The 26271-nt window shown below is 63.3% G+C and overlaps 1 protein-coding gene across 4 annotated transcripts in view; it reads left to right on the top strand.

Annotated features, from left to right (window-relative positions):
- SLC12A5 (solute carrier family 12 member 5) overlaps positions 1 to 21466 on the top strand; it is a 30133-nt gene extending 8667 nt beyond the window's left edge. For 2 of the 4 annotated variants that reach the window (XM_064465626.1, XM_064465629.1), the window contains exons 2-26: positions 6154 to 6248; positions 6500 to 6631; positions 6844 to 6990; positions 7672 to 7726; positions 8746 to 8876; positions 9075 to 9316; positions 9396 to 9607; positions 11889 to 12056; positions 13057 to 13155; positions 13342 to 13399; positions 14164 to 14338; positions 15220 to 15338; positions 15686 to 15784; positions 15921 to 16040; positions 16216 to 16320; positions 16395 to 16563; positions 17491 to 17686; positions 17769 to 17938; positions 18016 to 18147; positions 18402 to 18509; positions 18684 to 18806; positions 18887 to 19074; positions 19397 to 19411; positions 20001 to 20134; positions 20668 to 21466. In XM_064465626.1, the coding sequence (XP_064321696.1) occupies positions 6154 to 6248; positions 6500 to 6631; positions 6844 to 6990; positions 7672 to 7726; positions 8746 to 8876; positions 9075 to 9316; positions 9396 to 9607; positions 11889 to 12056; positions 13057 to 13155; positions 13342 to 13399; positions 14164 to 14338; positions 15220 to 15338; positions 15686 to 15784; positions 15921 to 16040; positions 16216 to 16320; positions 16395 to 16563; positions 17491 to 17686; positions 17769 to 17938; positions 18016 to 18147; positions 18402 to 18509; positions 18684 to 18806; positions 18887 to 19074; positions 19397 to 19411; positions 20001 to 20134; positions 20668 to 20759 (3284 nt within the window). In that variant the 3' untranslated portion in view covers positions 20760 to 21466. The remainder of the gene's footprint in view (positions 1 to 6153; positions 6249 to 6499; positions 6632 to 6843; positions 6991 to 7671; positions 7727 to 8745; positions 8877 to 9074; positions 9317 to 9395; positions 9608 to 11888; positions 12057 to 13056; positions 13156 to 13341; positions 13400 to 14163; positions 14339 to 15219; positions 15339 to 15685; positions 15785 to 15920; positions 16041 to 16215; positions 16321 to 16394; positions 16564 to 17490; positions 17687 to 17768; positions 17939 to 18015; positions 18148 to 18401; positions 18510 to 18683; positions 18807 to 18886; positions 19075 to 19396; positions 19412 to 20000; positions 20135 to 20667) is intronic. The other 2 variants (XM_064465627.1, XM_064465628.1) reach the window with 2 other exon arrangements.
- The last annotated feature ends 4805 nt before the right edge of the window (positions 21467 to 26271 follow it).

Raw genomic sequence — 26271 nt, forward strand, 5'->3', positions numbered from 1 at the left:
TGAGCTCTCCCTGGGGCACCCGCCAACAGCTGAGCTGCTGCAGAGGGTCCTCGGGCCGCTGCAGGGCCACGTCCAGCCCCAGGCAGCTGGGCCAGTGCAGCACCCTCTCCTGCAGGTGTTTCTGTTGGGCACAGGGGTGGGTTGGAGCCATGGAAATGCAGCGATGTACCCGAGGGTACCTGCAGTGCTTGTCTGACTCCCCCCAGCCCCCCAACAGGTCCCCTCGTGGGGTCTGCTGAAAGCTCAAGCCAGGAGGGGACAGCCAACTCTGGCAGTCGCTGCAGAAGTCCCTGGCTGCCTGCAGTGAGGCTCTGGGCACAGGCACGATGAGGCTTTTGGTGTTCGCTCTGCTCCGCCGACCTGAGCGTGTTTATTTGCTTGTTTATTCATGGCTCCACTCAAGGTCAGGGCTGGCAGGAGTCTTCTTGGGGCACCTTGCTGAGCTGGGGAGAGCTGTGCTGGCCACGGACAGTGCCCTTCCCTGGGCTCTCACCATTCCCAGCACTAGGATCTACCCCACTCGCTGTGTTTCCATCACAGCAGTGCTAGCGGTGTGGCGGCAGGCGTTTCTGCCTTGCTGGGGTCTGACAGGAGGGCTGGACATAGTGCTGCTACAGATGGACCAGGCAGACTGTCCCTGGAGCCAGGCCTGGCGAGATGGTGCCCTGTGTGCTGGCAGGTGCAGGGCTGGAGGTGGCAGGGGCCCTGGGGTGCTTGGGAGAGCAGGGAAGCATCTCCAGGGAGGGGCACAGCAGGGCCTTCTGCATCCGTCCTGAGGGCGGCTGCTGCAGGGGTGTGTGGGATTGCCCCCCCCACCAAGGGTCGCACTGAGCTCCCTGCAGGGTTCTGTCTGTGGGGACCATGGATGACCTGGGGGGGAGGGGCAGAACTGTTGCATGCCAGCGGGCCCCCCCATGTCCTGGCTGTTCCAGCACTGGCTGGCCGGCAACTTGCCGAGCCCAGTGGAACTGCTGAGGCCTTGGGTACCACTTAGGCCATTTCCATCAGAAAGGCCGAGCAGCGTCCCCACTCAGGTCCCCACTCTGGACAGCCTGCAAGAGGCTCCTGACAAGGGCTGGAAGGTCTCCAGCCCTGGCAGCCTGGCGTGGGCTGGGATGGTGGCAGACCCTCTGGGGAGGCAGTGGGGAGTGGGGGAGCAGGCAGGGATGCTGCCTGTGGTGTCCAGGCTGGCAGCTTGCACTGCTCTGTTTGGGGTGTGGAAATGTCAGATGCAACCCCACTGCAGGCTGCCATGATGGTGCTCCAGCCTGGAGGCACCGGGATGCCCAAGGAGGGGAGACCCGCGGCTGGGAGCTTTGCTGGAGCTTGTGTCCATGGCCATTTCCAAGGCAGGGCATGGGCTGTTGGAGAATCTGGGAAGCTGTTTAAATGCAGCCAGCCAAAGCGCCTGTGCTGGAAATCCTGCGCCTGCAGGGCCGGCTGATCAAAGGGAGGATAATCCCGGGTTTAGGAAGGAAGAGGATAGGTCTGAAGTAGCAGTTGGTCCAATTTGGGTCAGGCAGCGAAAGAATCCAGCCTGAAAGGCCACTTGGTGTGCCTGCTGGCTGGAGGGGGAAAGCGCAGCCCTGGGGTGGGGAAAGCATCCCACCACCCCCCCACACCCCACCCCATCGCCACGCTGCAGCAGGGAGCTGGCACTGCTGTGCACACTGCTAACAGAAGTGAGGGCTGCTCTGGCCACCGGTGGTCTCTGCCTTGATGGGGGCCACAGTGGGGTCTGTGGCCTCTCCGAGGATTACCCTACCCAGGGCAGCTGGCAGATACCCTTGCTCAGGGAAGAAGGATACCTGGGTGGGAGCAGAGGTACCAGCTGCCATAAGGGCCCCTTGGCCATCCCCATCTGCCTTAGGGACCCCCAGGCCAGCAACCCAGGACGAGACCAGTGGCTATGCAGCCAAGTCCCCTTGATGGCCAGGAGTGACAGAAGAGCACTGTGGCTTCCTGGCCAGCAGCTCCTGCAAAACGGCAGCAGCTGAGGACATCAGCCAGGCCCACGTGCTCACCTGTATGCTTGCTGGGCTGCCGGGGTCACCCTGGGGTGTCCCTTGCTGCTGGACGCGGGCAGAGCCCTGGGGAGCAGGAGGAGGCTGCTCGTCAGCTGGTGCCATCGAATGCTCTGGCAAAAGTCAAGGTGCCCTGTGCGCCTCCAGGGGAGCCCCGGGGCATCCACAGGCACTGTGAGCAGCCGCCACACTGCTGCTGTCCCTGGGGCTGGTGGGACTGGGGGGGGTGTGCATGAGGGGCCAGTGGCCAGGCCTGCACGGGGGTCCCTGAGTTGTCAGCACCCTTGTGCCAGCACCTGGCGGGCCCTGGGGCGCTGCAGGAGCAGAGAAGGAGGCACAGGGGCAGTGTGGGGCTGGAGCTGACCCCACTGTGTCCCCCCTCACCCGTTGTTCCTCCTGGCTGGCACCACAGCCCCAGTGCCCGATGTCCCTGGCCAGGGCTTGCTGTGCATGGCAGCCGTGAGGAAGCTGGCCCTCGTGGTGTGCCGTGGCAGGGACGGGCTGACTGCAGCTGGGCAGGAGCAGACAGCAGCCCCGGCAGCAGCTCTGGTTAATTAGCCCATAGGGTTTGGCAGCCTGGGCTCCCCCCAGCCAATGCTCAGTGCCTTGTGCCATGTAAAGCGATTAGGGAGGATTTGGGATAAGGGACATGACGCTTCCCAACCCAATTTAGGGCTGAGTAAAAAGCCATTAGGAGATCACATTGTGGCTGGTGCTGCAGCCTGAGTGCTGCCCTCTGGGGCAGGTGAGCTCCCAGGCACACACGGGTGGTCCCTTGGCTCTGGGGGTCCTGGGCTGCTGGGACAGGCAGCGGGGTTAGCTGTGAGATGCCTTGGACAGGCAGCGGGGTTAGCTGTGGGATGCCCTGGACAGGCAGGGGGAGTGGTAACCCCTGCCACAAGCAGGACCGTGCAGTGCCCACAGCGGGGCTGTGGGTTCCTGCCAGCAATCCCGCCGTGAGCCCTTCCAGCCGCCGCAGCAAATTAAAAGGCCGATTCATGTTGAGTGATCCCTGGGGAGCGGGGGGTGGCTGAACGCTGGGATCGAAGCCTGGCACGGCTTGGCTCTGCTCTGCTCATGCCACTTCTCCCGTGCTGGGCTGCCTGGCCCCGTCCTGTGCTTCTGTCCTGGTGCCACGCATCCCTGGGTTGTGCTGGGGGAGTGGGACACAGTCAGGCCCGGCAGGTACTGGTGGGACCTGGCAGTGTCCCGCATGCCCCCACAGCCAGGAGGTGTCACCCCCTCGGTGCTGCTGGGCAGGGTCTGACTGTGGTGGTAGTGGGTGGGGAACGGGGTGGGCCCTGCCCGGGACGGGCTGCGGTGCCCCTGCCTGCCTCTGCCTTCACAGACTACAAATCCTGTGGCAGCTGCTGGGGAGAAGCTGCACCAGCCCCTCTGCGGCAAAATGGTCTCCAGCAGGAGCGGGGACCACATATCACCTGGGACCCCGCGGCCCGGGCACTTAACTCCTTCCAGCCTGTGGGGCCAGGGGCGAGGTGGATGGCGGGGCATCCCCCCAAGCCATGCCCTGGGGATGCCGGAGCTGTGCTCCATGCACATCCCTGTGTCCCCACCTCTCACCAGCTTCTTGGGGCCTCTCCAGTGCCGGTCCTCCCAGCAGCACCAGCAGGCGAGGGGCTCCTATGCCCCGGGGCAGCCCTGGCCGCCCAGGTGATGCCAGCACTGGGCCACAGTGCCTGCAGTGCCAGAGAGGGGTGGTGCCCTGGCCCGGGGGATGGAGGGAGTGTGAGGTTTGGATGCTGATGTGGTGCTGGCAGGTCGGAGCGTGGGCACCCCGGGGTGCTGCTGGTGTCTGTCGTGTGGAGCTGGGTGGTGCTGGTCCTGTGGGGTCCGGGGGCACGGCTGTGCTGTCCGGCGGGCGCTGGTGGGCTGGGGCGCGGGTGCCGTGCGGGGCCGGCGTCCGGCCGCCTGCGCCGTTACATAAGAGCGGGAGCCGAGGCGGCCGTGGCTCGCTGTTGCCATGGAAACCAGCACGGTGATGTCGTCTGCCGGGTACAAGGCGGTGAGGCGAGGCCCCTGTGGGTTCCGCTCTCCCAGTGGGATCCCAGGGCCTCACCAGGCTGTGGGCATGTCCCCCCTGCCAGGCTGCCCCCACCCCTGTGCCCTTGAGGTGCCATCCGGCCCCGCTCCATCCTGGGGCGTGGGGAGGTGGGCTCCGGATACCCCTCGTCCTGCACCCTCTTGCCCCCATGCTGTGGACGGGCCCTGCCATTGGCTTGGAGGGCATCACTGTTGGTGTGGTGGATGCCTCTGGTCCACACGGTCCCTGGAGCTGGTGCGGTGGGTGGGAGCCGTGGCGAGCCGGTGGGTGCCAGCCCGTGCCGCTGCTGTTACCTAATGAGTGCTGGGTGCAGCGCTTTAGACCAAACCCTGAGCAAGGAGAGTGTTAGGGCCACACTGGGAACCTTTCATGCACCCTTCAGTGGGTGACACAGGGCAGGGCACATGCTGGTGGTGCAGCGCATGGTATTGTTCATGCATCCAAGGGGGCTCCAGAGTGAGACCAGCTGGACTTGTGGGCTGGGTGTCCCGCTGCTGCCGCCATGACCATTCCTGTGCAGGAGGAGCTTGTGGGGCTCTTCCCCACAGTTTGGCTGCACCATCAGGGACACTGCTGCCCCGCTGCCCCATGCCAGAGGAGCCCAGGGACCAGCAAGAGGTAGGGGGTCAGTCAGCATCACCTGTGGCGCTCAGGGCTTCACCTCCTGGTCAGGCAGGAGCACCGCATCTGCCGGCGAAATTGCAGATGGTGAATCACCACTGCACACAGGCAAACTGGCTCCCAGGATCCCAAATATGAGTCAACTGGCAGGAGGCAAGCAGTCTTCAAAGGACTGGGCTGCTCCAAATGGTCGCAGGGTCTGTCTCGGGCTGCCGTGGTGCATGGGTGGCTGCACTGCCCTGGCTTATGGGTGGCTCCTGCACCATCCCTGCACCCCTGGGCACTGCTGGGCTCTACACTCAAGGCTGGTAGAGGGGATGGCTCTCACTGTGGGCTTGGTGTGCAGGTCTGTAACCCTGCCCATGCAGGCAGCCTGCCTGGTGGTGCTGCTGCTTCTGGCAGTCCGATTGCCCTGGCTGTAGGGCCATGGTAGTGGGGGTGGGTGCATGGTGGGGAGCCCCTCTCCTGCCCAGGGCCAGGGACCAGGCTCAGCCGCCCAGGTTTCCCTGTGCCACTGGGTTGGTCACCCACTGAGCCGCTCTGCCCAGCACCATCTCCTTTGGCTCCCTGGCCCTGCATGGTCCCTGCCCCCGCTCCCCTCTGGGCCTCCGCTCAGGGCTGCACCGCTCCAGCAGCACCGTCTTCACTGCCGCTCCATTTCCAGCCTGATTTATTTCTGCTGCTCTGCAGCTCCACTGTTTTCCTTGCTATTAAGCCGACTCCGGGTTTCTTCTGCACGAGGTCGTTAATGCAGCGAGCAGCCGTGGCCCTGTCCCAGCAGCTCTGCGGGCTCTGTGCTGCTGCAGGCAGCTCTGCTGCCCCGGGCAGAGCAGCAGCACCTGCCCTTTGTGGTGGCATCACTGGATGCCTCCCCACCTTGTGGCACAGCCAGTGGGGCTGCAGCCCCTGCTCCTGTGGTGCGTGTTGGGGAGCAGGACCAGACATCTGCCTGGTCACACTGATCCCAGGCAGCGTGCTGGGACCGTCCCCCTCTGCATGACGTGCTGGGTAGCTGGCCAGATCCTGACCCTGCAGATGTAGAGCTGCAGGCAGCCCCGGCATGCTCACCCACGGGCGCCCCATGCCATGAGTTATTGCTGCCAGCTGTCTGGCTGGGAGGGTTCCCCCTGGATCCACACCGCTCACCTCACTGCGTGGATGCGCTCCGGTGGGTCCGTGCACTGGCCTGGACGGGCAGGGCAGTGCGTGGCTTCTGGGGATGGGCAGCCCTTGCCCCCGTGTGGTGCATGAGGTGATGCTGGTGGCTGGGCCACAGGGGCTGCCACTGTCTGTCCTGGGCACAAGCATGGTGCCCACGGCTCTGGCAGCCCCCCCGTGGGAGCTGGGGTGCAGCCGTGACCCCTCACAGTGGCAGCCCAGTAGGGTGGATGCTCTGACGTGGGCTGGGGCAGGGGCTGCCTGGTTGACCTGGTGGTGTCTCTGCAGGCGATGGCAATCCCAAGGAGAGCAGCCCCTTCATCAACAGCACGGACCTGGAGAAGGGCAAAGAGTATGATGGCAAGAACATGGCCCTCTTTGAGGTAGGACGCATGGGTGGTGGGGCAGGGAGGCTCCCTGGGGAGGGGACCGAGCTGGGTAGCTGTCCCACAGCACCCCGACCTGTGCCTTGGGCACTGGGACTTCCCAGAGCCCCAGGCCAGGGTCCCCCCACTGCCGCAGCTGTGCCCAGCAGGGTGGGCAGTGGGGTGGCATCTGGCAAAGTCCCTGGGTCACAGGGATGGCCGGGGTCCCGAGGGACTGTCCTCACGGCCTGGGGCTCTGCTCTCTGCAGGAGGAGATGGACACCAGCCCCATGGTCTCGTCCCTGCTGAGCGGGCTGGCCAACTACACCAACCTGCCGCAGGGCAGCCGGGAACATGAGGAGGCTGAGAACAATGACGGGGGCAAGAAGAAGCCGGTGCAGGTGAGGGACACAGACAGATGCAGCCCCTTCTCCTGGCCCCTGTCTGTGCAGTGCTGGGCCATGGGCTGCCCCTGGGACAGCTGGGTCCCTTGGCCCTTGCTGGGGGGACAGTTTCACCCAGGGTCCCTGGCTATGTTGCAGGAGGAGCGGGACACCTCGCTCCTCTGCCAGCCAGGCCCGTGAGCCCTGACGGCTGCCCGCTCCCTTGGCAGGCCCCACGGATGGGCACCTTCATGGGCGTCTACCTGCCCTGCCTCCAGAACATCTTTGGGGTCATTCTCTTCCTGCGCCTCACCTGGGTGGTGGGGATCGCCGGCATCATGGAGTCCTTCTGCATGGTCTTCCTCTGCTGCTCCTGCGTGAGTGATGGAGCCGGCCGGGTCCCCACTGGCCTCACCCAGGGTCTGGGGGGCACCAGCCAGGCTGGCTGGGCTGCAGAGAGGTGCACTAGCTGCTGGCCCACCCCGCCCTGCTCCTGCCCCTGCTCCTGCCCCTGCTCCTGCCCCACTTACAGCAAGGAGAAGTCTCCGGCTTCTCAAAGGAATCAGCAGCAGAACGATGCTCAAATGGCGACCCAGATCATAGATGCTATGCAGGGGGGATGTGGTGGGGGTCCCCTGCCCTGGCCCTGAACTCTGTGCTGCAGTGGCCATCCTGCCAGGACCGTGACCCCAGGGCAGAGGCTTAGGGGGGTTGAACATGGGCAGCATCCTGGGCAGCCCAGGGACCCCCCAGACCCTCACAGCACTGCTGGTCCCTCCAAGAGGCTTGGCCCCCCTAGCTGCACTGCTGGCCAGCAACCCTGCCCGCCCACCAATCCATCCATCCATCCATCCATCCATCCATCCATCCATCCATCCATCCATCCATCCATCCATCCATCTCTCCTCCCAGACATCCCAGCCCTATGGCACATCTCAGTGTGGCCCTGGGGAGCCCCATGTCCCAGCATGGCCCCGTCTCTCCCTTCTTGCTCCCCTGTCCCTCTGCCCCAGTGAGGAGGGAGCTCTGCCAGGTGCTGACACTGTTTCTTCCCACAGACAATGCTGACAGCCATTTCCATGAGTGCAATTGCCACCAACGGCGTGGTGCCAGGTAGAGCCGAGCCCATGTCTGTGTGCATGCTGGGGGTGAGGGGATGTGGCTCTCTGCTGGGTCGCATGCCTGTGGGGGCCCCTTTACCCCAGAAAAGCTGGCCAAGTGTGGCAAAGGGCTTTTCCCAGAGAGCATCCCCTGAGGTTGTCCCACTCCCTGGGCTGTGCTGGCTGAGCTCGGGCTGCCGTGCATGGGAGGGCGGACGTCGCCACCAGCCGCTCCCTGGCCTTCTGCCACCAGCCTGTGCGGGTTCCCCATGACCCAGGGGAGAGTGGAGCTGGAGCCGCCACCCATCCCCAGAGCTGCGAGGTGCAGATGGCAGCGAGAGCCGCTAGCCGCGGCTCCTCCTTCCGCCAGACTGGCGAGGCCGTGGGGGAGCCAGGGAGACATGCTGTCAGGAGGATGGGCGCCACGGGCTGGGTGGTGGGGCAGCCTCTCCCCCGGCCTCTCCAAGCCACACCAGATGCAAGGACACTGCTTTGTGCAGACTCTACCCCTGGGGAGGCACTGGTGGGGTCTGGCTGTGCAGGTGCCCCTAGGCAGCCTTCGCCCAGAGCATGCCCAGCCCCATAGAGCCCCAGAGAGTGGTGAGTGGGCAAGCTGCACTGGCCTGGCTGGTCTGCCAGGCTGGGCACAGCACTGACAGCCCCAGCATAGAGTGCAATTAAAGCTATTTATCATCCTACTGCCGCAGCAGGACCATCAATCCTGGCAGTCTGGCTCTAAGGGCTCCTCTGGGAGGCTGGAGCAGGGCATGGCCCACATCCCTTGGGCTCCAGTGCCTGGTGTCCCAGGGGACACATGTCCCCATGGCCATCACACCTGGCTGCTGGGCTCCTGGGGAATGGCTCTGCCAGCATGGTTGCTCCTGCTGCTCCGTGCCCCTGGGGACTGCATCCTGCTCTCTGCTGGAGCAGGGTGCAGGGCTGCCCTGGCTCCATTCTGCCCTCCAGGATTCCTGGCAGGGCTGGGGGTGCCACTGGGGTCTGACTGGAACCCACCTTTGCTCTTTCCGGCAGCGGGTGGCTCCTACTACATGATCTCACGCTCCCTGGGACCCGAGTTTGGTGGGGCTGTGGGGCTCTGTTTCTACCTGGGCACCACCTTTGCCGGCGCCATGTACATCCTGGGCACCATCGAAATCCTGCTGGTATGTGCCTGGTCCTTCCCCCCACGCGGTGCCAAGGGCTCAGGTCCTGGCAGGACAGCTCTGCCCTCACCTATCCATGCTGCCTGCTCCTTGTGGCCTGTCAGGGAGCTGAGGCTTTACAGTGGGGCTGAGGGACCCTTTCCTGGGGTCCCCTCTGTGGGGCTGTAGCTGGGCAGTGATGCCATGACTCTCTCCCAGGCCTACATCTTCCCGGCCATGGCCATCTTCAAGGCAGAGGACGCCAGTGGGGAGGCAGCTGCGATGCTCAACAACATGCGTGTGTATGGCACCTGCGTGCTGACCTGCATGGCCACCGTGGTGTTTGTGGGGGTCAAGTACGTCAACAAGTTTGCCCTGGTCTTCCTGGGTTGTGTCATCCTCTCCATCCTTGCCATCTATGCCGGTGTCATCAAGTCGGCCTTCGACCCACCAAGCTTCCCGTGAGTACGGCATTCCATGGGGTTGTGGCGGGGCCAGGGCACACAGGTGCATGGCTTAGTGCCTGCCCTCCTCGCCCAGGATCTGCCTTCTGGGCAACAGGACCCTCTCGCGCCACGGCTTCGACCTCTGCACCAAGATGGTGGTGGAGGGGAACGAGACGGTGGGCTCCAAGCTCTGGGAGCTTTTCTGCACCTCCCGCTTCCTCAACGCCACCTGTGATGAGTACTTCACCATGAACAATGTGACCGAGATTGAGGGCATCCCCGGCGCTGCCAGTGGCCTCATCCAAGGTGGGCACGGCATGGGAATGGAGGCTCAGGGGTGGAGGAATGGGGATGGATGCATGGGGATGTGGGTGTGGGGCAGAGGCGCAGGGCAAGCCCCAGGAGAGCCACGGCGGGACAGCGGCCGTGACTCCGGGGCAGCTCCACCGGCAGGGCTGGTGGAGGGGCTGGTGCCACAGGGTCCATCATGCACAAGGGCAGCTGGTCCCTCGGGCAAGCCAGGCAGGGCAGGGGGCAATGCTGGGTCCAAGTGAGGGGGCATGCAGGTGATCCCCTCGAGTTCTGCCCCTCGAGCACAGTGAGCCATGCTCACACTGTGCGAGGGAGCAGGACGGACTCCTGCACTGCGCGACTGAGCTGGGTGCTGCAGCCGCCTGCACACAGTCTGTGCCAGCCAGACCACAACAGGACGGCTCCGAAGGATGCCCAAAGGCTGAGGGGGAATAAATCCTCCCTCTGTTTCCTCTTGGCCTTAGGAAAGGCTGTTATTGATCTGAGGTTTTGCGAGAAGCGGTGGCCCCTTGGGGGCACTTTGCTGCTGCGGTCACAGCCACGGTGGGAGACTAGCCAGGGCCGCAGAAAAACTCGTGAATTTGATGGGAGGAGCCACTTTTGACCTGTTTTTCCAGAGCTGCTGGTACATTTTCCAGGTGCTCACACTCCACAGTGGGCGGTGGAGGCCAATGTTCAGTGCCATGCTCAGAGGGCGTTTGCAGACCCCTGCTCTGTGGGGCTGTGGTGGTAGGACCTGCTCTGGGCACTCCCATGCTGGGGCTGGTGTTGGGGCTCAGGACGCAGCACCTTGTCAGGCTTCCCTGCCCATGGAGCCACGATCAGGGTCAGCCCTTCCCTGGTGCAGCAGCTGGGCTGGGTGCTCCTGCGATGCCATGCTGGGTGTTGGGGTGGCGGCTGTGCTGGTCATGCTGCATGCCGGGTGCACACGGTGAGCTCGCAGTGGCTCTGTCTCTGGTAGGTCCTGCGGAGTAGGGCAGGGGCTGGGGTGTCTGGACATGGCTGGCCTTTGCTGCAGGTCAGCCCCAGCTGCGCCTCCACCGGGTGCCGAGGCTGAGACTGTGCCAGGGGGGCTGCGGGACTGCTCCAGCCTGTCCAGGCTGTGGTGGCTGCGGGGACCCAGGCATGGGAGTTTGGACTTTGCTAAGCACATGGCACTTAGGGCTATGGCTGCCAGGCTGTGTCACGGTGATGTGGTGGAGTGCATTCGCTGCGTGTTTGGGAGGCTCCCAATGGCATCCCAGGGCAGATAAGGAGACCCTGGCTGCTGCGTACAGTATGCTCCTGCTGGTGATGGTCCTCCCAGGGAGGGGACGTGGACGTCTGGCCTGGCCCGGCCAGTCTTTGTCAGGGCAGCAGACAGCAAATGGTCCTGCATCTGGGGCACGCAGGGCAGAGCCAGGACCCGGCTCTGAGGCGGCTGGTGGCAAGGGTGACATGGCTGGCAGCATCTCAAGGCAGGGTGTCACTGTGTGGCCCTGGCAGAGGCGGCTGAGGCTAGCTGTGTCCCAGGTGCTGGGTCTCCCTGTGGGGAGAAAGATGCCTTTCCGAGAGGATAAGCCAGGCAGGGCTGCGTTGGTGAGGGCTGCCAGCCCCATCTGTCACCTGAGAGCGGTCAGGGGAGGTCATGCGGCTGGAGACGGGTGCTCAGTGTCGGGAGTTGAGGGGCCCCTTTGGACCTGCTCAGCTGCCCCTTTGCAATGCTGGGCCGAGGGCAGTCGGCCTCTCCCCGATGTGCGCGGGCGCTGGCTGCTCTCTGCTGCTCCAGTTTCTCACCGCAATCTGTGGCCAAGGCAGCACGTGGAGGGACACTAAGCCTGTTACATCAGCCCCACACTCGTAATCCCATCAAAAACATTATCAAGTTACTTTGACACGATCCACTTTCCTTAAACCTGTGTTGATCAGCATTAATTATATTACCCTCTTAATTATTTGCTACCGCAATCCCATGTCAGCTGCTCCAGTATCTTGCAGGGACAGTGCCAGCAGCAGGACGGACCTGTTCTGGTCGCCCACCCGTGCTGTGGGGCCTGTCCCCAGGCTGGGTGTTTCTGCGTGTCTGTGACGGGCTAGGGACACCCCGTCCCTTGCCTGACAGATGCCAGCGGCTGTGCTGGCTCTCAGTGAGGCCAGGGCAGGGGGAGGCAGCGCTGGATGCCCCCATGCTCCATCCATTTGGGCTGCGGGGCAGGAGGGTGCTGTGCCAAGTGCGGGCAGGTCTCCAGCACCTCCTCACGCCGGCGGTGCTGCCTGGTCTCCTGCCTCCTTGCAGAGAACCTCTGGAGCTCATACCTGACCAAGGGCGTGATCGTGGAGAAGCGGGGGCTGCCCTCCGTGAGCCCCCCTGACACCCCGGTGGACATGGACCAGCCGTATGTCTTCAGCGACATGACCTCCTACTTCACCCTGCTTGTCGGCATCTACTTCCCCTCGGTCACAGGTGGGAGCTGCCGCCGGCCCCGCTCGCGTTCCGTGGGGCACCGGCTGGCGCACATGCGGCCGGGTGTGCTCCTGCAGAGCCCCACGTGTGCTCGCCCCCCATGCTGGGCGCGGCGGCGGCAGCGTGGGGGTGGATCACAGCCTGTGCCTCCCACGCAGCCGCCCACGCTCCAGATCTGATGGTACCGCTTGGGCGCCGTGCTGACGTCCTGTGGCTCCAGTATTTATAGCTCCCCGGGGGTGGAGGAGCGCCCCCCCCCCACCCGCCAGTCCCACTGAAGCGATGCTGTGGGGCACAGCCGCCTGGGTCCTGCCTGCAGCTATGCCAGTGCCCCAGAGCCGGTGGGACCCCCAGGCTGTCCCAGGCACTACGATCACTGGCAGGGTCCGGTACCGGACAGCCCCTGTGACGCTGCTTGGCACATGGCCCCTGGCACCCTCCCACCAGGCACCCACTTACTGGCAGGACCCATTTTTTGCGTGGTGCATGTCCCCTCAGTGACACGGGCTGAGGTACAGGTGGCTGCGTTCTGACTGTGGGGTCCTGCCCTGCTGGGAGCAGTGGGACGGCCACCCTGGCCACTGCCGCAGTGGGAGCACGGGTTGTCCCTCGGGCTGTGCCGGACCTGCCAGTGCCAGCCATGTCCCAGCCTGGCCTCCTGCCTTCCCAGAGCATCACTGGGGCTGAACTCTGTCCCTGTCACTGCTGCAGTCACCATCCCTGCTTGAGCTAATTAGGGGCTAATGAGACAAGTTACTTAAGAGCGTTTTGAGCCTAATCCTTGAGTGGCCTCAGGCTGCAGCTCGGGGTGGGGGAAGTGCTGGGATGATGCAGGGATCGGGCTGGGTGCTGTGTGCCCGCTCCCGGTCCTGGCACACTGTGGAGCCAGTACCCTGCCGTACCCAGGGCTTGTGTGGTGCCCAGCATTAACCATCCTGCCGGCTGGGATGGGCAAGGGCTGCAGCTCGGCCCACGGTGGCACTGTCCCCTCTTTCCCCAGGCATCATGGCTGGCTCCAACCGCTCCGGAGACCTGCGGGATGCCCAGAAGTCCATCCCCACGGGCACCATCCTGGCCATCGCCACCACCTCTGCTGTCTGTATCCTTCAGGGCTTGCCTGAGCCTGAGTCATGGGGCTGAGGGCAGGTGGGCTTGCTGTGCAGGGCAGGCTGGCTTGGGTGCCCTGCCAGGCTGGGATGGGGGTACCAGAACCCTGCTGGTGGGGGATGGGCAGGTGGGTGGGTGGGACTCTGCAGTCTCCTGGCTCTCCTTGACCACCTGGCAGATATCAGCTCTGTTGTCCTCTTTGGGGCGTGCATTGAGGGGGTCGTCCTGCGTGACAAGTGAGTGTCCCAGGGTCGTGTGGGACCAGCATGGGGGGAACCTGGTAGCCCCCCAGGAGCAGGCCCTGGGAACAGGCAGGCTGGGGCAGGGGCAGCCCTGGGGGGAGATGGGCACAGGGGCTGCAGCTGGGACACGCTGGGTGGATGGAGTGGCACTGGAGGGTCCGTGGGGGTCCCGGGTTGAGAGCACCGGGTTGCAGGGGTCTCTCAGTGGTGGCCAAGCTTATAACAGGCATTGGGGGCTTGTGTTTGGCCCTGAGCTCCCCACTCCAGGTTTTGCTGCACATCCACAGTTCTTCCTCCCGCTCCAGGGCTGCAGGCAGTGTGCTTGTTTGTCAACAGGCAGGGCTGCCTGTGCTGCCTGTGTATCTGGGGCAGCCCAGCTCACTGCACGCGGCAGGTGACACTTCTGGGTCGCCAGCACCAACATGAATGGGATCCGACTGCATGCAGCCACCACCGGCCTCCTCCCAGCACAGGGGATGGGGAGCCCCTGTCCCACACCTCCCCCTTGTTCTCCCCAGAGTCATGGGTGGGGGGTGGGGATGGACACCAGCTACCTGAGCCCCCTCTCCCTTGCTCACCCTGTGTGGGGGGCGATGGCTATCAGCAGTCAGGGCAGGGCCTGCCTCCAGTCCAGTCCCCCCACAGTGGTGTCCCTCAGTGGCCAACCTGCCTGTGGGGCTGGGTTGTGCCGCCATGGTGCTGGTGCTCTCAGGGCTTGGCTACGGGACAGAGCTGCGGGTGATGCTGGTGCCCTGCAGGTTTGGTGAAGCTGTCAATGGGAACTTGGTGGTTGGCACCCTGGCGTGGCCGTCCCCGTGGGTCATTGTCATCGGCTCCTTCTTCTCCACGTGTGGGGCTGGGCTGCAGAGCCTCACCGGAGCCCCCCGCCTCCTGCAAGCAATCTCCAGGGACGGGATTGTGCCCTTCCTCAGGGTAGGCATCCCCCGAGCCCAGCCCAGCTGGCTCCAAGCACCCACCACAGCCACAGCTCCCATCAGCACGGGAGATCAGCAGGGACCCATGCTGCCCGTGCTGCCTCCTCCTGGCACCGCTGCCTGCCGGAGCAGCCCAGGTGCCCTGCCCTCGTCCTGCTGGCACTGGCAGCTATGGTGGGTTTGGCCGTGGTGTTGGTAGGAGGAGAGAGCTGGGAAAGGTCAGGATCCCCTCCCCCTGCTGCCGTGCCGCTTCATATTTTATCTGCTCTCTGAAGACGCGTTCTCACAACCTCATCTCTCCAAATCCAACCCGACATCTCCCCCCAGGGAAGAGCAGGCTAATTTTATCCTTCCTCCTTCACCCTGCCAGCCCTTGCCTGAGCTCTCGCTCACTCGTGCCGCCCGCACCCTCTGGACACGTGCCCCCAGCGCCCGCCCTAGCACCCCGGCCTCCCGAGTGTCCCTGCAGCTGCAGGAGGAGCTGCTCTTTACCGGCAGCATGTCCATCCCAGACACGGGGTGCCCGACTCCATGCTGGCTGTGGCCAGGTGTTCCTGGGTGGGGATCCCAGGGGGACAGGGGCTGCTCTGGGTGCAGGAAGGGCCTGGGGAGGGTCTGCTGGGAACGGGGCTGTACCAGCAGTGGGAGCCAGTCCTGCTGGCCCTGGGACTGCTCCCCAGTGGGACCCAGCTCAGGATGTGTGCCAGCTCGTGGCAGAGCTCCTGTGGCCCTGGTGCACTTGGTCCCTGCTCCTGGCCAGGACTGGGTGCATGGCAGGGTCCAGCCCCATCGGGCTGTGCTGAGGACCCTCACCCAGGGCTGTGTGGCACCGGCATCACAGAGCCCTGATATGTCCCTTTCCACCCTCCCTGCTTCCAGGTCTTCGGCCACGGCAAAGCCAACGGGGAGCCGACCTGGGCCCTGCTGCTCACAGCCTGCATCTGCGAGATCGGGATCCTGATCGCCTCCCTGGACGAGGTGGCTCCCATCCTCTCCATGTAGGCAGCATGCTCTGTCCACCCGCACCTTCGCGAGTGGCGGATGGGCCCGTGCCCCATCGCCCCAGCCAGGCGGGTGGTGTGTGGGGGTTTCTGCTCCTTGGGGGCAGGGGATGGATGCCCCCACTGCCCTGGCCCCTGCCTGGGAAGCGGGGAGCCCCACAGGGAGCCCAGGGATCCTCCTGAGCCAGCATTGTGTCCTGGTTGCTCCACAGCCCCAGCTCCCCTGTCTGCTGGCAGGGCTTGCTCCAGCACTGGCCACCCCGGGGCTGGGATGTGCAGTAGGGCTTGGCTGTGGCCCCAGTCCAGCTCAGCATGCCTGGCTCAGCCTCTGCTCTCTCCTACAGGTTTTTCCTCATGTGCTACATGTTTGTCAACCTGGCGTGTGCGGTGCAGACACTGCTGCGGACACCCAACTGGCGGCCCCGCTTCCGCTACTATCACTGGTAAGCTGGGACAGGATGGGATGGGATGGGAATGGATGGGACAGGGTTTTCTGCCACCCCCCGGGCCACCCCAGGCCAGGGACCCTGGCACGGCTGTGGGGGTTGGGGTGCGCTGACGGCGCAGTGCTCTCCACAGGACCCTGTCCTTCCTGGGCATGAGCCTCTGCCTTGCACTGATGTTCATCTGCTCCTGGTACTACGCGCTGGTTGCCATGCTGATTGCTGGCCTCATCTACAAATACATCGAGTACCGTGGGTAAGGGCAGCTGTGGGGCCACAGGCCCTGCCCACCACAGACAGCAGCCCCTCAGACCCTCGGTGTGGGCTGCTCAGCTCCCCTGGGATGCTCCTCCCGGGATGCTCCGGGGTGCTGGCACAGAGCTCCATGGCCGGACCCATGGGCATCCCTTACGTGCTGCCGGTTCCTGCAGGGCAGAGAAGGAGTGGGGCGATGGGATCCGGGGGCTGTCCCTGAGCGCAGCCCGCTATGCCCTGCTGCGGCTGGAGGAGGGTCCCCCACACACCAAGAACTGGAGGTGAGGCCGGGCTGGGGGGCGGTGGGCTGGGGGAGGCCAGGGTGCAGGTGCTGACTGCAGGACCGTCCTTCCAGGCCACAGCTGCTGGTCCTGGTCCGTGGGGATCAGGAGCAGAATGTGGTGCACCCGCAGCTCCTGTCCTTCACGTCGCAGCTCAAGGCTGGCAAGGGCCTCACCATCGTGGCCTCCGTGCTGGAAGGGACCTTCCTGGATAACCACCCGCAGGCGCAGAGGGCAGAGGAGGTGAGAGCTTCCTGCACTGGGGCCACCGCCTGTGCTGGGCCAGGTTCTGCCAGCAGCGGGAACCTGCGGCCATGCCCAGGAGCTCGGTGGCATTTCTGCCCCGTGGCCAGGGCTGGCGTCCCCAGCTGGCTGGGAGCGCTCCAGGGTGGCACTGAGCGCACTCGGAGACTCCATGCTTCACCAGGGCTCAGGGCACCTCTGGACCCCTGCCCCCCTCCCCAGACACCAGAGACACCAGCACCAGTCTGGCAGTCTGGCACTGGTCCATCTTGGCCAGCTGCTGCAGGGCTTGGCATGGTATGGCATGGCACAGCACAGCACGGCATGGCGCCTGGCCAGGGGCTGCTGTGCGGCTGGGCTGAGCAGCCCCTCAGCTGCCCCACGCCCGCTGCATCCCTGACCTTCCCCACAGCCCCCACAGCCTCCATGGCCCCCGTGGCCCTGGTGCCCGGCAGGGTGGGAGACGGGATCCTTTCCCCGCCAGAGTGAGAGCCCTCCCCATTCCCTGCACCTCTGTACCAGCCGGTCAGCACATTAATGAGATTAAGCCCTCGGAAGCAAACAGTTTCTCTCCCATGCAGACATGTTATAATTTCTCTGAGTAAATAACTCTAATTGCTGCTCTGCCACCCATCAGAGCCCTGGCACGGGGACACCCTCCGCTCGGCACGGTGCAGAGCTGTGCGCCAGCTCTGCTCGCTGCCGGGCCTCACCCCTCCCAGCCCAGGACGGCCAGCCTGCCGTGAGGCAGGGAGACCTGGGCACCCCGCAGGGGCCTGCACCCCACACCCTGCACCCCACACCCTGCACCCCACACCCTGCACCCCGCCTGACCGGGGTGCTGCTACCGGGCTGGTGGCCACCACGCCTGTGGCAGGCACCCATCCCCAGGCCCTGTGGCCCCTGACCGTCCTCTCCTGCCACCAGTCCATCCGTCGCCTGATGGAAGCAGAGAAGGTGAAGGGCTTTTGCCAGGTGGTGATCTCCTCCAACCTGCGGGATGGCATGTCCCACCTCATCCAGTCCAGTGGGCTGGGCGGGCTGCAGCACAACACGGTGCTGGTGGGCTGGCCCCGCAGCTGGCGCCAGAAGGAGGACCACCAGACCTGGAGGAACTTCATCGGTAGGCAGCACGGAGAGAGGGTGCCGCTGGGCTGGGGTTGGGCTGTGAGCCACCCCAGCTGACATGGCCCTTCCCCTCCCAGAGCTGGTGCGAGAGACCACAGCTGGGCACCTGGCCTTGCTGGTGGCCAAGAATGTCGCCATGTTCCCGGGCAACCAGGAGCGGTTCTCAGAGGGCCACATTGACGTCTGGTGGATTGTCCACGATGGGGGGATGCTCATGCTTCTGCCTTTCCTGCTGCGGCACCACAAGGTAGCTCAGACCCTGGGACATGGGGCAGGGGGTTGGGGCCATTCCTGCCAAGCCATGCCCATGCCTCCCTCCCTCAGGTCTGGCGCAAGTGCAAGATGCGTATCTTCACGGTGGCGCAGATGGACGACAACAGCATCCAGATGAAGAAGGACCTGACCACATTCCTGTACCACCTGCGCATCACTGCGGAGGTGGAGGTGGTGGAGATGGTGAGTGCTAGGACAGGGGCATGTGACAGTCTGGGATGCTGTGTGTGGGAGAGCCAGACAGACCCTGCCACGGGGGACTCAGCACCATGGGGAGGGGCATGCAGTTCCACAGGGGCACACAGCACCACAGGGGTCACACCACCACGGGGACACTGCAGCACCATGGGGACATGTAGGTCCATCCACAGGGGCATGCAGGGCCAGGCAGCTTACCCTCCTCCGTGGTTTCTCCTGTTCTCCCTTCCCCCCCACAGCATGAGAGCGACATCTCCGCCTACACCTACGAGAAGACTCTAGTGATGGAGCAGCGCTCCCAGATCCTCAAGCAAATGCACCTCACCAAGAATGAGCGGGAGCGGGAGGTGAGGATGCAGGACAGTCTGGTGGGATCTGGTCCCTTTGGTGGCTGTGCCACCAGTCAAGCTGCCCTATGGCTCTGCGCACTCATCCTGTCGTGGAGCTGGGGCTGCAGGCTGGGGTCTGCCCAGCTAAGCCCTCTTCTGCCCCGCTCCCTTGGCTGATCCTGTCCTGCACAGATCCAGAGCATCACAGACGAGTCCCGCGGCTCCATCCGGCGCAAGAACCCGGCCAACACGCGCCTGCGCCTTAGCGTCCCTGAGGAGCAGGTGGGAGATGCTGAGGAGAAGCCGGAGGAGGAGGTGAGGCGCTGTGCCACGACGGGGCCCAGGCAGGTGGTGGACCCTGGCCCTTGCCCACTATTCCCCTCTCCTCTATACAGGTCCAGCTCATCCATGACAAAAACGCCACCGCCTTCTCCAGCAGCTCCCAGTCCCCTGGTGATGAGGTGGAGACGGCTCCTGAGAAGGTGCATCTCACCTGGACCAAGGAGAAGTCTGTCGCAGAGAAGAACAAGAGCAAGAGCCCCGTGAGCCCCGAGGGCATCAAGGACTTCTTCAACATGAAGCCGTACGGCCCCCCCATGCTGCCACCCTGTCCCACCCGTGCCCCGGCCACCCCTGCCCGCCCTGGCCAGGCGGGTGCAGGCAGGGCCCTGGCAGCACTGGCTCAGTCCTTGCTCTGAAGAGGGTCCAGCAGCCCGGGTGCCCTGAGTTTGTCCCTGTGGAGGGTCTGGGTGGGAGGTGGGGTGGGGTCCCTGCGCAGACCCGTGCTGCCAAGGAACGGAGTGCCTGGGCAGTGTGCACTGTGGCGACTTGGGGTGCACACCCAGCACTCACCTCTTCTCTCTCTCTCTCTCTCCCCCCACCTGGCCCCGTGGTGCTCCTGGCAGGGAGTGGGAGAACCTGTAAGTCTGGGTTTGGCTGGGTGCTGGGTCCCAGGGTGGGGGAAGCTTGGCCACCACTCATGGGGCAACGTGCTTGGAGCCATCGGGGTTGCCCCCCGTGCACAAGGGTGGCTTGGTGTGCTGCAACAGCTGCTGCCACCACGGTGCTAGATCGCTCACCCGGGCAACGTGCGGGGGCTGCGGCTGCCAGCCCCGCGCAGACTGTGCACCGTGCGGTGCCCGCGCCACGTGCTCCCTGTCTGCCCTGTTACGCTGCCGGCAGCGTCCTGCAAGCTTGGCTCGGGCACCGGTGGTGACGCTCACACCGTCTGCTCTTGCTCACTCCCCCATGGCTTGGCCCCCGGGAGTCACAGTGTGCTGCTGCCTGTGGGCACCATGCATGGCCCTGCAGGTCACGGCCATGGGTGCGGGCTCGGATTCACCAGCAGTCGTGCCAGGCAAAGCTTGCTGCTCCCCGAGCTCATGCTGCAGCTCAGCCCTGGACCCCTCTGGGTCAGGAGGCCAGCCCGCGCTGTGGCCCCTTGGGTCCAGTGTGGCACTGGAGGCTGTCAATGCCTGTCCCTATGTCCACACGTGCTGTCACCCCCAGGAACCAGTCCAACGTGCGGAGGATGCACACAGCCGTGAAGCTCAATGAGGTGATTGTGAAGAAGTCCCAGGATGCCAAGCTGGTCCTGCTGAACATGCCAGGGCCTCCCCGCAACCGGAAAGGGGATGAAAACTGTATCCTTCCAGCAGGGCTGCTGCCTCAGGGCTGGCACCAAGACCCCTCTTTGGGGGGGAGGGAACTGGTGGCCAGGGGGCCGCGATTCTCCCAAGGCTGGTGGATCTTGTAGGCAAGTGTCAGGGCACAGGTCCAGTGCCTGATCCCAGACCTCTCCATGCCTCCTGCCCCCAGATGGGTCCAAGAGCAGTTGTTGGCACCAACTTGCCTGTCTGGCAGAGGTGACACATGTGGGACGGGTGGTAGGGGCCACACGTGTGAGTGCGATGGCACGTTGCAGTGGTGCAGGCAGAGCTCCATGAAGCTTGGCTGCCTGCTTGGGTTGGGCTCAGCCACAGTCCCCATCATCTGACACCAGTGCGGGTGGGCTCCCCTGGCCCCTTGTTTCAGGCCTGACCCCACCAGCTCCCAGCTCTGGTGCGGGCGTGTCATGGCGCAGGTTCAGCTCCCCAGGTGCAGTTCTGGGCAGGGATGGCACGGGGCTGTCCCCGTTGCACCACCACAGCTCTGGTCCTCCTTGACAGCTGAGCAGACATGGAGTTCCTGGAGGTGCTGACGGAGCACCTGGACCGAGTGCTCCTGGTGCGTGGTGGGGGCCGGGAGGTCATCACCATCTACTCCTGAAACATGGCGCGCAAGAGAGGTTTGTCTGCACGCTGAGAGCCCCGCCACCCCTTTGCACCGTGCTCCTGGAGGGGAGGAGGGAAGGCCTGATGGCAGCCGGTGTGCAGAAACTTCACCTGGCTTTGGCCCCTGATCTCTCCATTCGAACTGCAGCACCAGATCTTCCGGGAGCATCCAGCATCAGAGCAGCTGTTCCTCATTGCAACATCACAGCACTGCTGTCCTTGTTTATATATAAATATATACACTGTACTGCGGACTGAGCACCAGAGCCCAGCGCTGCTGCCACCGCCGGTCCCTGGCAGGGCCAGCCCTGTCGCCAGCCCCAGCACTGCTGCTTGCAGCTCCTGGCCAGGCAGGAGGGTGGCTGTGCCGAGATGGGCGCCCGGCCCCACCGTGCTGCAACCCCTGCACAGAGCTTGGCTGGACGCATCTGTGCCCTGTGACCGCCTGCCACTTGCGCCCTGCCTCCCCATGGAGGCTCTGGGAGAAGAGAGAGGCCACCAGCACGCTTTCCTAGCCGGACACTCCTCTCCCCACCTCCAGCAGCACCCGGGGCTGCCTCCCACAGCGCTGCCCCACCAGCCACCCCTCGCCAGGATGGGCCCAGACAGCCCCACCTCGCTGCTGCCTCAGTGCCACCCGTCTCTGGAGGCCGTGGGTTAAGCTTGCGGAGATGCAGCGTGATGGTTTGGAGGGGGCAGAGGGTGGGGGGGCAGCTGCGGGGTGGGTTGGGTGCTGGAGCACCCCGGAAACTGGGAGCAATCCTGTGACAGCACGAGTCCCAGCCTCGGTTGGGTAGGGGGTGCTCCCTGTACCCCTTCCCACTGACTCCGGGCTCTCTCTGCCCTGGTGCTCTCCTGGTGCTTGCGCAGCGGTCACGGCATGGAGCTGCAGTGGCCAGAGCTCAGCAGATGTCCCGCCATGTGCATCATGAGCTGGAGCTGCTCTCCGGCTGCTGGAGCTGTGTGGGTGCTGCTGACCCCTGGGGCACCAGCGCCTGCTCTTGGCCCAGGCATGGAGGAGCCAGCCCACCCCTTGTCCCCTCCTTGCTCCCTCACCACACTGCACCGGGGGGCACGGGGGGCTCTCGGGCCCCTGGCACCGGCCAGCCCGGCTGGTCCCAGCACCTGCACGTGTGTCTGGGTTCCCCCACGCCCTGCTGTGCTCCCTGCTGCTCCCCAGGGCTTCACTCCAAAGCCGGCCCCAGTGCCAGGCAGTTGCAGGCGTTACTGTGGGACTGTAGGAAAAGTCCAGGTCTGTGCGTAGTTTTAACATATGCAAAGTCTGTTTGCCTGGCCCGACAGGGCTGGGCCCCGCAGCAAGTGGTGGCTGTAGGGGTCCCCCCGCCCCCCCTGCCCCGGCATCGCTGCACTCCCTCACCCAGCTGGCCAGGGAGGCCCAGGCGCTGGCCACATGGCCACGGCAGCCCAAAGCCCGTCCCCTCCATCGGCCCGCGCCGCAGCGAGCAGCCCCCGCGCGCAGGCAGCAGGGCGCACCAGGGCAGTTCAAACACGTCTTACCTTTGGCAGCAGCTGCAGGGCCGCCCCCCCCGTCGTCCCCCCCAGCATCTCTCACGCCAGAGAAACTGAGGAGCTTTTAACAAATGTGAATGGTTCCAGGAACCACGCAGGAAGCGGTGCTGAGGGCAGCCAGAGCATTCGCCGGTGCCTGCCCCGGCCCCATGTACATAGTGTACATAGTACAGTACGTGTATTTTTAAAGTGATCATATTTATGTTAATAGAACCAGATGAAGTATATATATAGAGATCTATATCTATTCTGAGAGATGCAGGGCTCTGCTAGCACCAGGCCGTGGGGACGGAGAGCCCAGATGGGCTGCTCCTGCACAAAATGGGCACCCATCCATCGCACCGAGTGCTCTGGAGCAGTGGTGAAGGCTACAGCCTTCCCCGGCCACCGGCAGCCCCTGGGAAAGGGCCACGTCGCAGGTTCATTCTCATGCCAATTTAGCTTCTTAAGAGTTTTCAGGGAATAGAAGTCACAGACTTTTCTGAACTTGTTTCACAGCAGATTTGAGCTTCCACTCAAAGTGCAGCCCGCTAAGAGTTGCCCTCTCCTGGCAGTGCTGGCTGCTTTGCACCAGCCTGGCCTGAAGTGGCAGCGCTTTGTCCCCTGGCCAGAGCTGAGCCCCTGTGCTGGAGTGCTCACCTCCTCGGCCCCCCCAGACTGCTCCCCAGTGCCACCCCGCACCCCAGCAGCCTCCCGGATGGTGCAGAGGGAGCGGGTGCTGCCAGTGTCCCCACGGATGGCCTGGCAGTGGCTGCCTCCTGCCCAGCATGGCTGGTCCCAGTGTCCAGCCCCCTGCCTGGCTGTCCTTCCTGCTGCTGAGAGCGGCTGCAGCCCTCGGCTCCTGCCTCACTGAGGGTAGGAAACTCCCTCTGCACTGGATGTCTCCGGTACCCGCTCCCTCTGCAGAGCTCCTCTACTCCTCCAGGTCCAGGCCAAAGCTATTTAGGGCTGCTTGGATAAAAAAATGGGGTTTTTTGATGTTGGGGTTATTTTTTGCTTTAAGATACTACTTGGACACACTCCCAGACCAAAACCAAGCCCCAGCTGCGCATCTGTGCCTGCTCATACCTTGCTCCTACATTTCCATCGCTCCCAAAGTGCCTCCCTTCTCTCCAGCAGCAGCCCCACCTGCAGCCAGACTTTCTGCCGCGGTAGCTCAGCTATCTGCACGGCTGCATCAGCCTGCATTGTAGACTCTGATGTGGAAGCTAGTCCCAAGGGCATGGCGAGCTCAGTGTTTACAGGAGGTGTCCGTCAGGGTGAGCTGAGACCTGGTTTCCGTGCAGGAGCTCCAGGCTGATGAATGGTGCAGATGCACAGGGTACCACTCTCTGGTCCTGCTACTGCCTCAGCAGAAAGACCAGGCAGGCGTCCGCAGGTGAAAAGTTCCTTTAACGTAGGGATGGGCAGCCCCACAGGAACGAGGGTTTGCCGGTGTCTAGCTGCTCTGCCCCTTGGAGCTGGCCCTACACCACCACACACAAGCTCACGTGCTGTTCCCAGCCTCCCAAAATTATTTGAGGCACTTCTGCAGCCATGGGGGAGGTGCATACAGCAACCTGCCCACTCATCTCATGTGCTAATGCCATGCTTGTTGGGCCTAGGATGCTTGCCAGCTGCTCTGCCTCTTCAAAAGATCCCACCCGCTCCCTACAGTCACCTTGTAATTACAGCTTGGCTATTGCCCTGCTGCATCGCTGGGCCTGCAGCTGCAACTGCTGTCCTGCAGCAGCAAGCCGGGTCCCCTCCTGCCCTGGCGCACGGAGCAGGTCAGCACCGAAGGCCCGAGTGCAGAGGCAGGTTACCTGCAGCACCAGCAGCCGCTGCAGCCACCAGTGCCTGGCCTCTGCTGAGGTCGCAGGCAGCATCCACCCTTGGCAGCATCAGGGTAAAGAGCTCTTCCTTCGGCCACAGGTACAGGGCAGCAGGGAATGACATTTTCTGCAGAACAGTGGTGAGACAGCAGGCCAGGGCATGCTTCTCTGCTGAGAGGTTTGCTTCATTGCCTCCCCAGCAGCACCAGCAGATCCCATTCCCCCTCAGCACTTCAACCCCCCGTGGTAAAGGCGCAGTCCCAGCTCCCCCAGGGAGCAGGAAGGTCAGCCCTTTCCGTCACTACTGCTGAAAAAAGGCTTTCCCCTTCCTCGTCCTCCAGCAAGAGCAGGAGCACAGCTCTAGACAGAGCCAGGGCTGCCTCAACACCCCTGCCAGGCAAAATTTGGCTGTGGCAAGAAAGGTGCTGGTTTCCACAGCGAGTCCTCGCTCGCCGTTGGCTGGAGAGGGCCAGTTTTAGCAGACAGCACTGCATGTTAGTTTACAAACCCAGCCCTGCACGTTTGGCCTCTGTGAGTGTTCAGTTTCCCCATGGAGCACCCTTCTGCCATTCCACCTTGGTGAAGACAGTGTCCTCCTCTGGTAGACATGCAAGTTCCTCCTTGGCACATGTGCAGACACATTTCAGTTTTTGTTCCAGACAGGAAGGTCTTGACCCCCAAGTTAGTTTCAGAGGCAGGCTGCTGCCGGGAGCAGCGCTGAGCAGACGTGACCCACCAGGACGGTGGGACGGCAGCGTGGCCCGCAGCAGGTGGGGACCACGCGTACCCACAGCTGCGTTCGGCCAGCACACAGCACTGGGCCGGCGACGGTGCACGCTCTGGTTCCTGCTGTGCGAGCGTTGAGCTGTCCTGTCGCTGTCAGGGGGCAGGCGCAGGCCCCCGCACGCAGCAGCAGCAGCAGCAGCAGGCGGCTCACGCGGCTGCAGCCACCACACGGTACAGGCAACAAGCCACAAGACGGCACTTACAGGAGGCACAGGCAGCGTCCAGCCTGGGCCGGTGTCGGTCCGTGGCTGGACGAGAGGAAGGACAAGGTACTGCACAAGGGTAAGAGTTGCACTACAAGAGTCAAGACCCTCCTCTGTGTAGCAGGACTAAAAACTGGCAAAGACCAAAAGGTCTGAGATTTGCTGGTTACAACACTTTCTGTGCTACATGTGCAATATATTTGTTATGAATGTTATCACAAAGTCAGTTCATTCAATAATCTTTTAATCACTGTAGCTAGATGTTCTACGTCCATTCAAGTGACTTTTATTCGAGTGCAATATTTCAATAGACATGTAGTGACCAGTATGCTTTGTGTTTTAGAGAATCTGTGTGCAGAGCAATGCAATTAAGTTTAAAACCTTGTAAATAAAACAGGTTGCAAACCAAAAAAAAAAAAAAAAAAAAAAAAAGAGTATTAGGCTTGCATTTAATTTCTGTGAGTGTTTCAGTATTGTGCATTCGGCCGCCTCAGTACAGACCCTGTGTTCTCTGTGCAGGTATTAATGGAGGAGTGGCTCCTCAGCTGTTGAATGCTCCCTGTTAATGCTTTACTGCTTTCCTGTATTCATTTTTCTAGACTCCAGTCTGCACAAAATGCAATAAATGATTTTATTACACCCTTCACTACTTGCACAGGGAGTTTTCACTTGCTTCCAGAGTCTCCACAGCTATTTTGCACTTGGCTGCTACCATTTCCATAACAAGGACCAAGGCCCGACAGGGAGCAGCAGATGGCAGAGGAAGCAAAACATCAGGAGAGGAACAGCCTCTCCCACATACCACAGTTCCCATGTTTAAGCTAAATCAAATTTCTCATCACCCCAGAAAAGATGGCTTTACCTGTCTGCAGGGCTGCAGGGATGGAGAAAGGGATCTGATAAAAAGAGACTGGAGGAATAAAGATGGAAGACGCACATATGTTGATCCAATTTTAGGTTGTGTAGTGACGGCAGCACAAAGTCAAGGAAGGCCAGTGCTAAATGCACGGGGACTTGTAGCCCTAGCTTCATGCAGCAGCCATACAATGAACAGCAGCTGCGGCACAGACACCGGACCAGCTCACCGCTGGCCCAAGCGTGCACCCTCCCCTCCCACCACCAGCAGCAGCCGGAGTCGCTCCAGACCTCTCCCACCAACCCCTGCCATGCTCTG

This window comes from Phalacrocorax carbo, chromosome 14, assembly GCF_963921805.1.
Source record: "Phalacrocorax carbo chromosome 14, bPhaCar2.1, whole genome shotgun sequence".
NCBI lineage: Eukaryota > Metazoa > Chordata > Aves > Suliformes > Phalacrocoracidae > Phalacrocorax > Phalacrocorax carbo.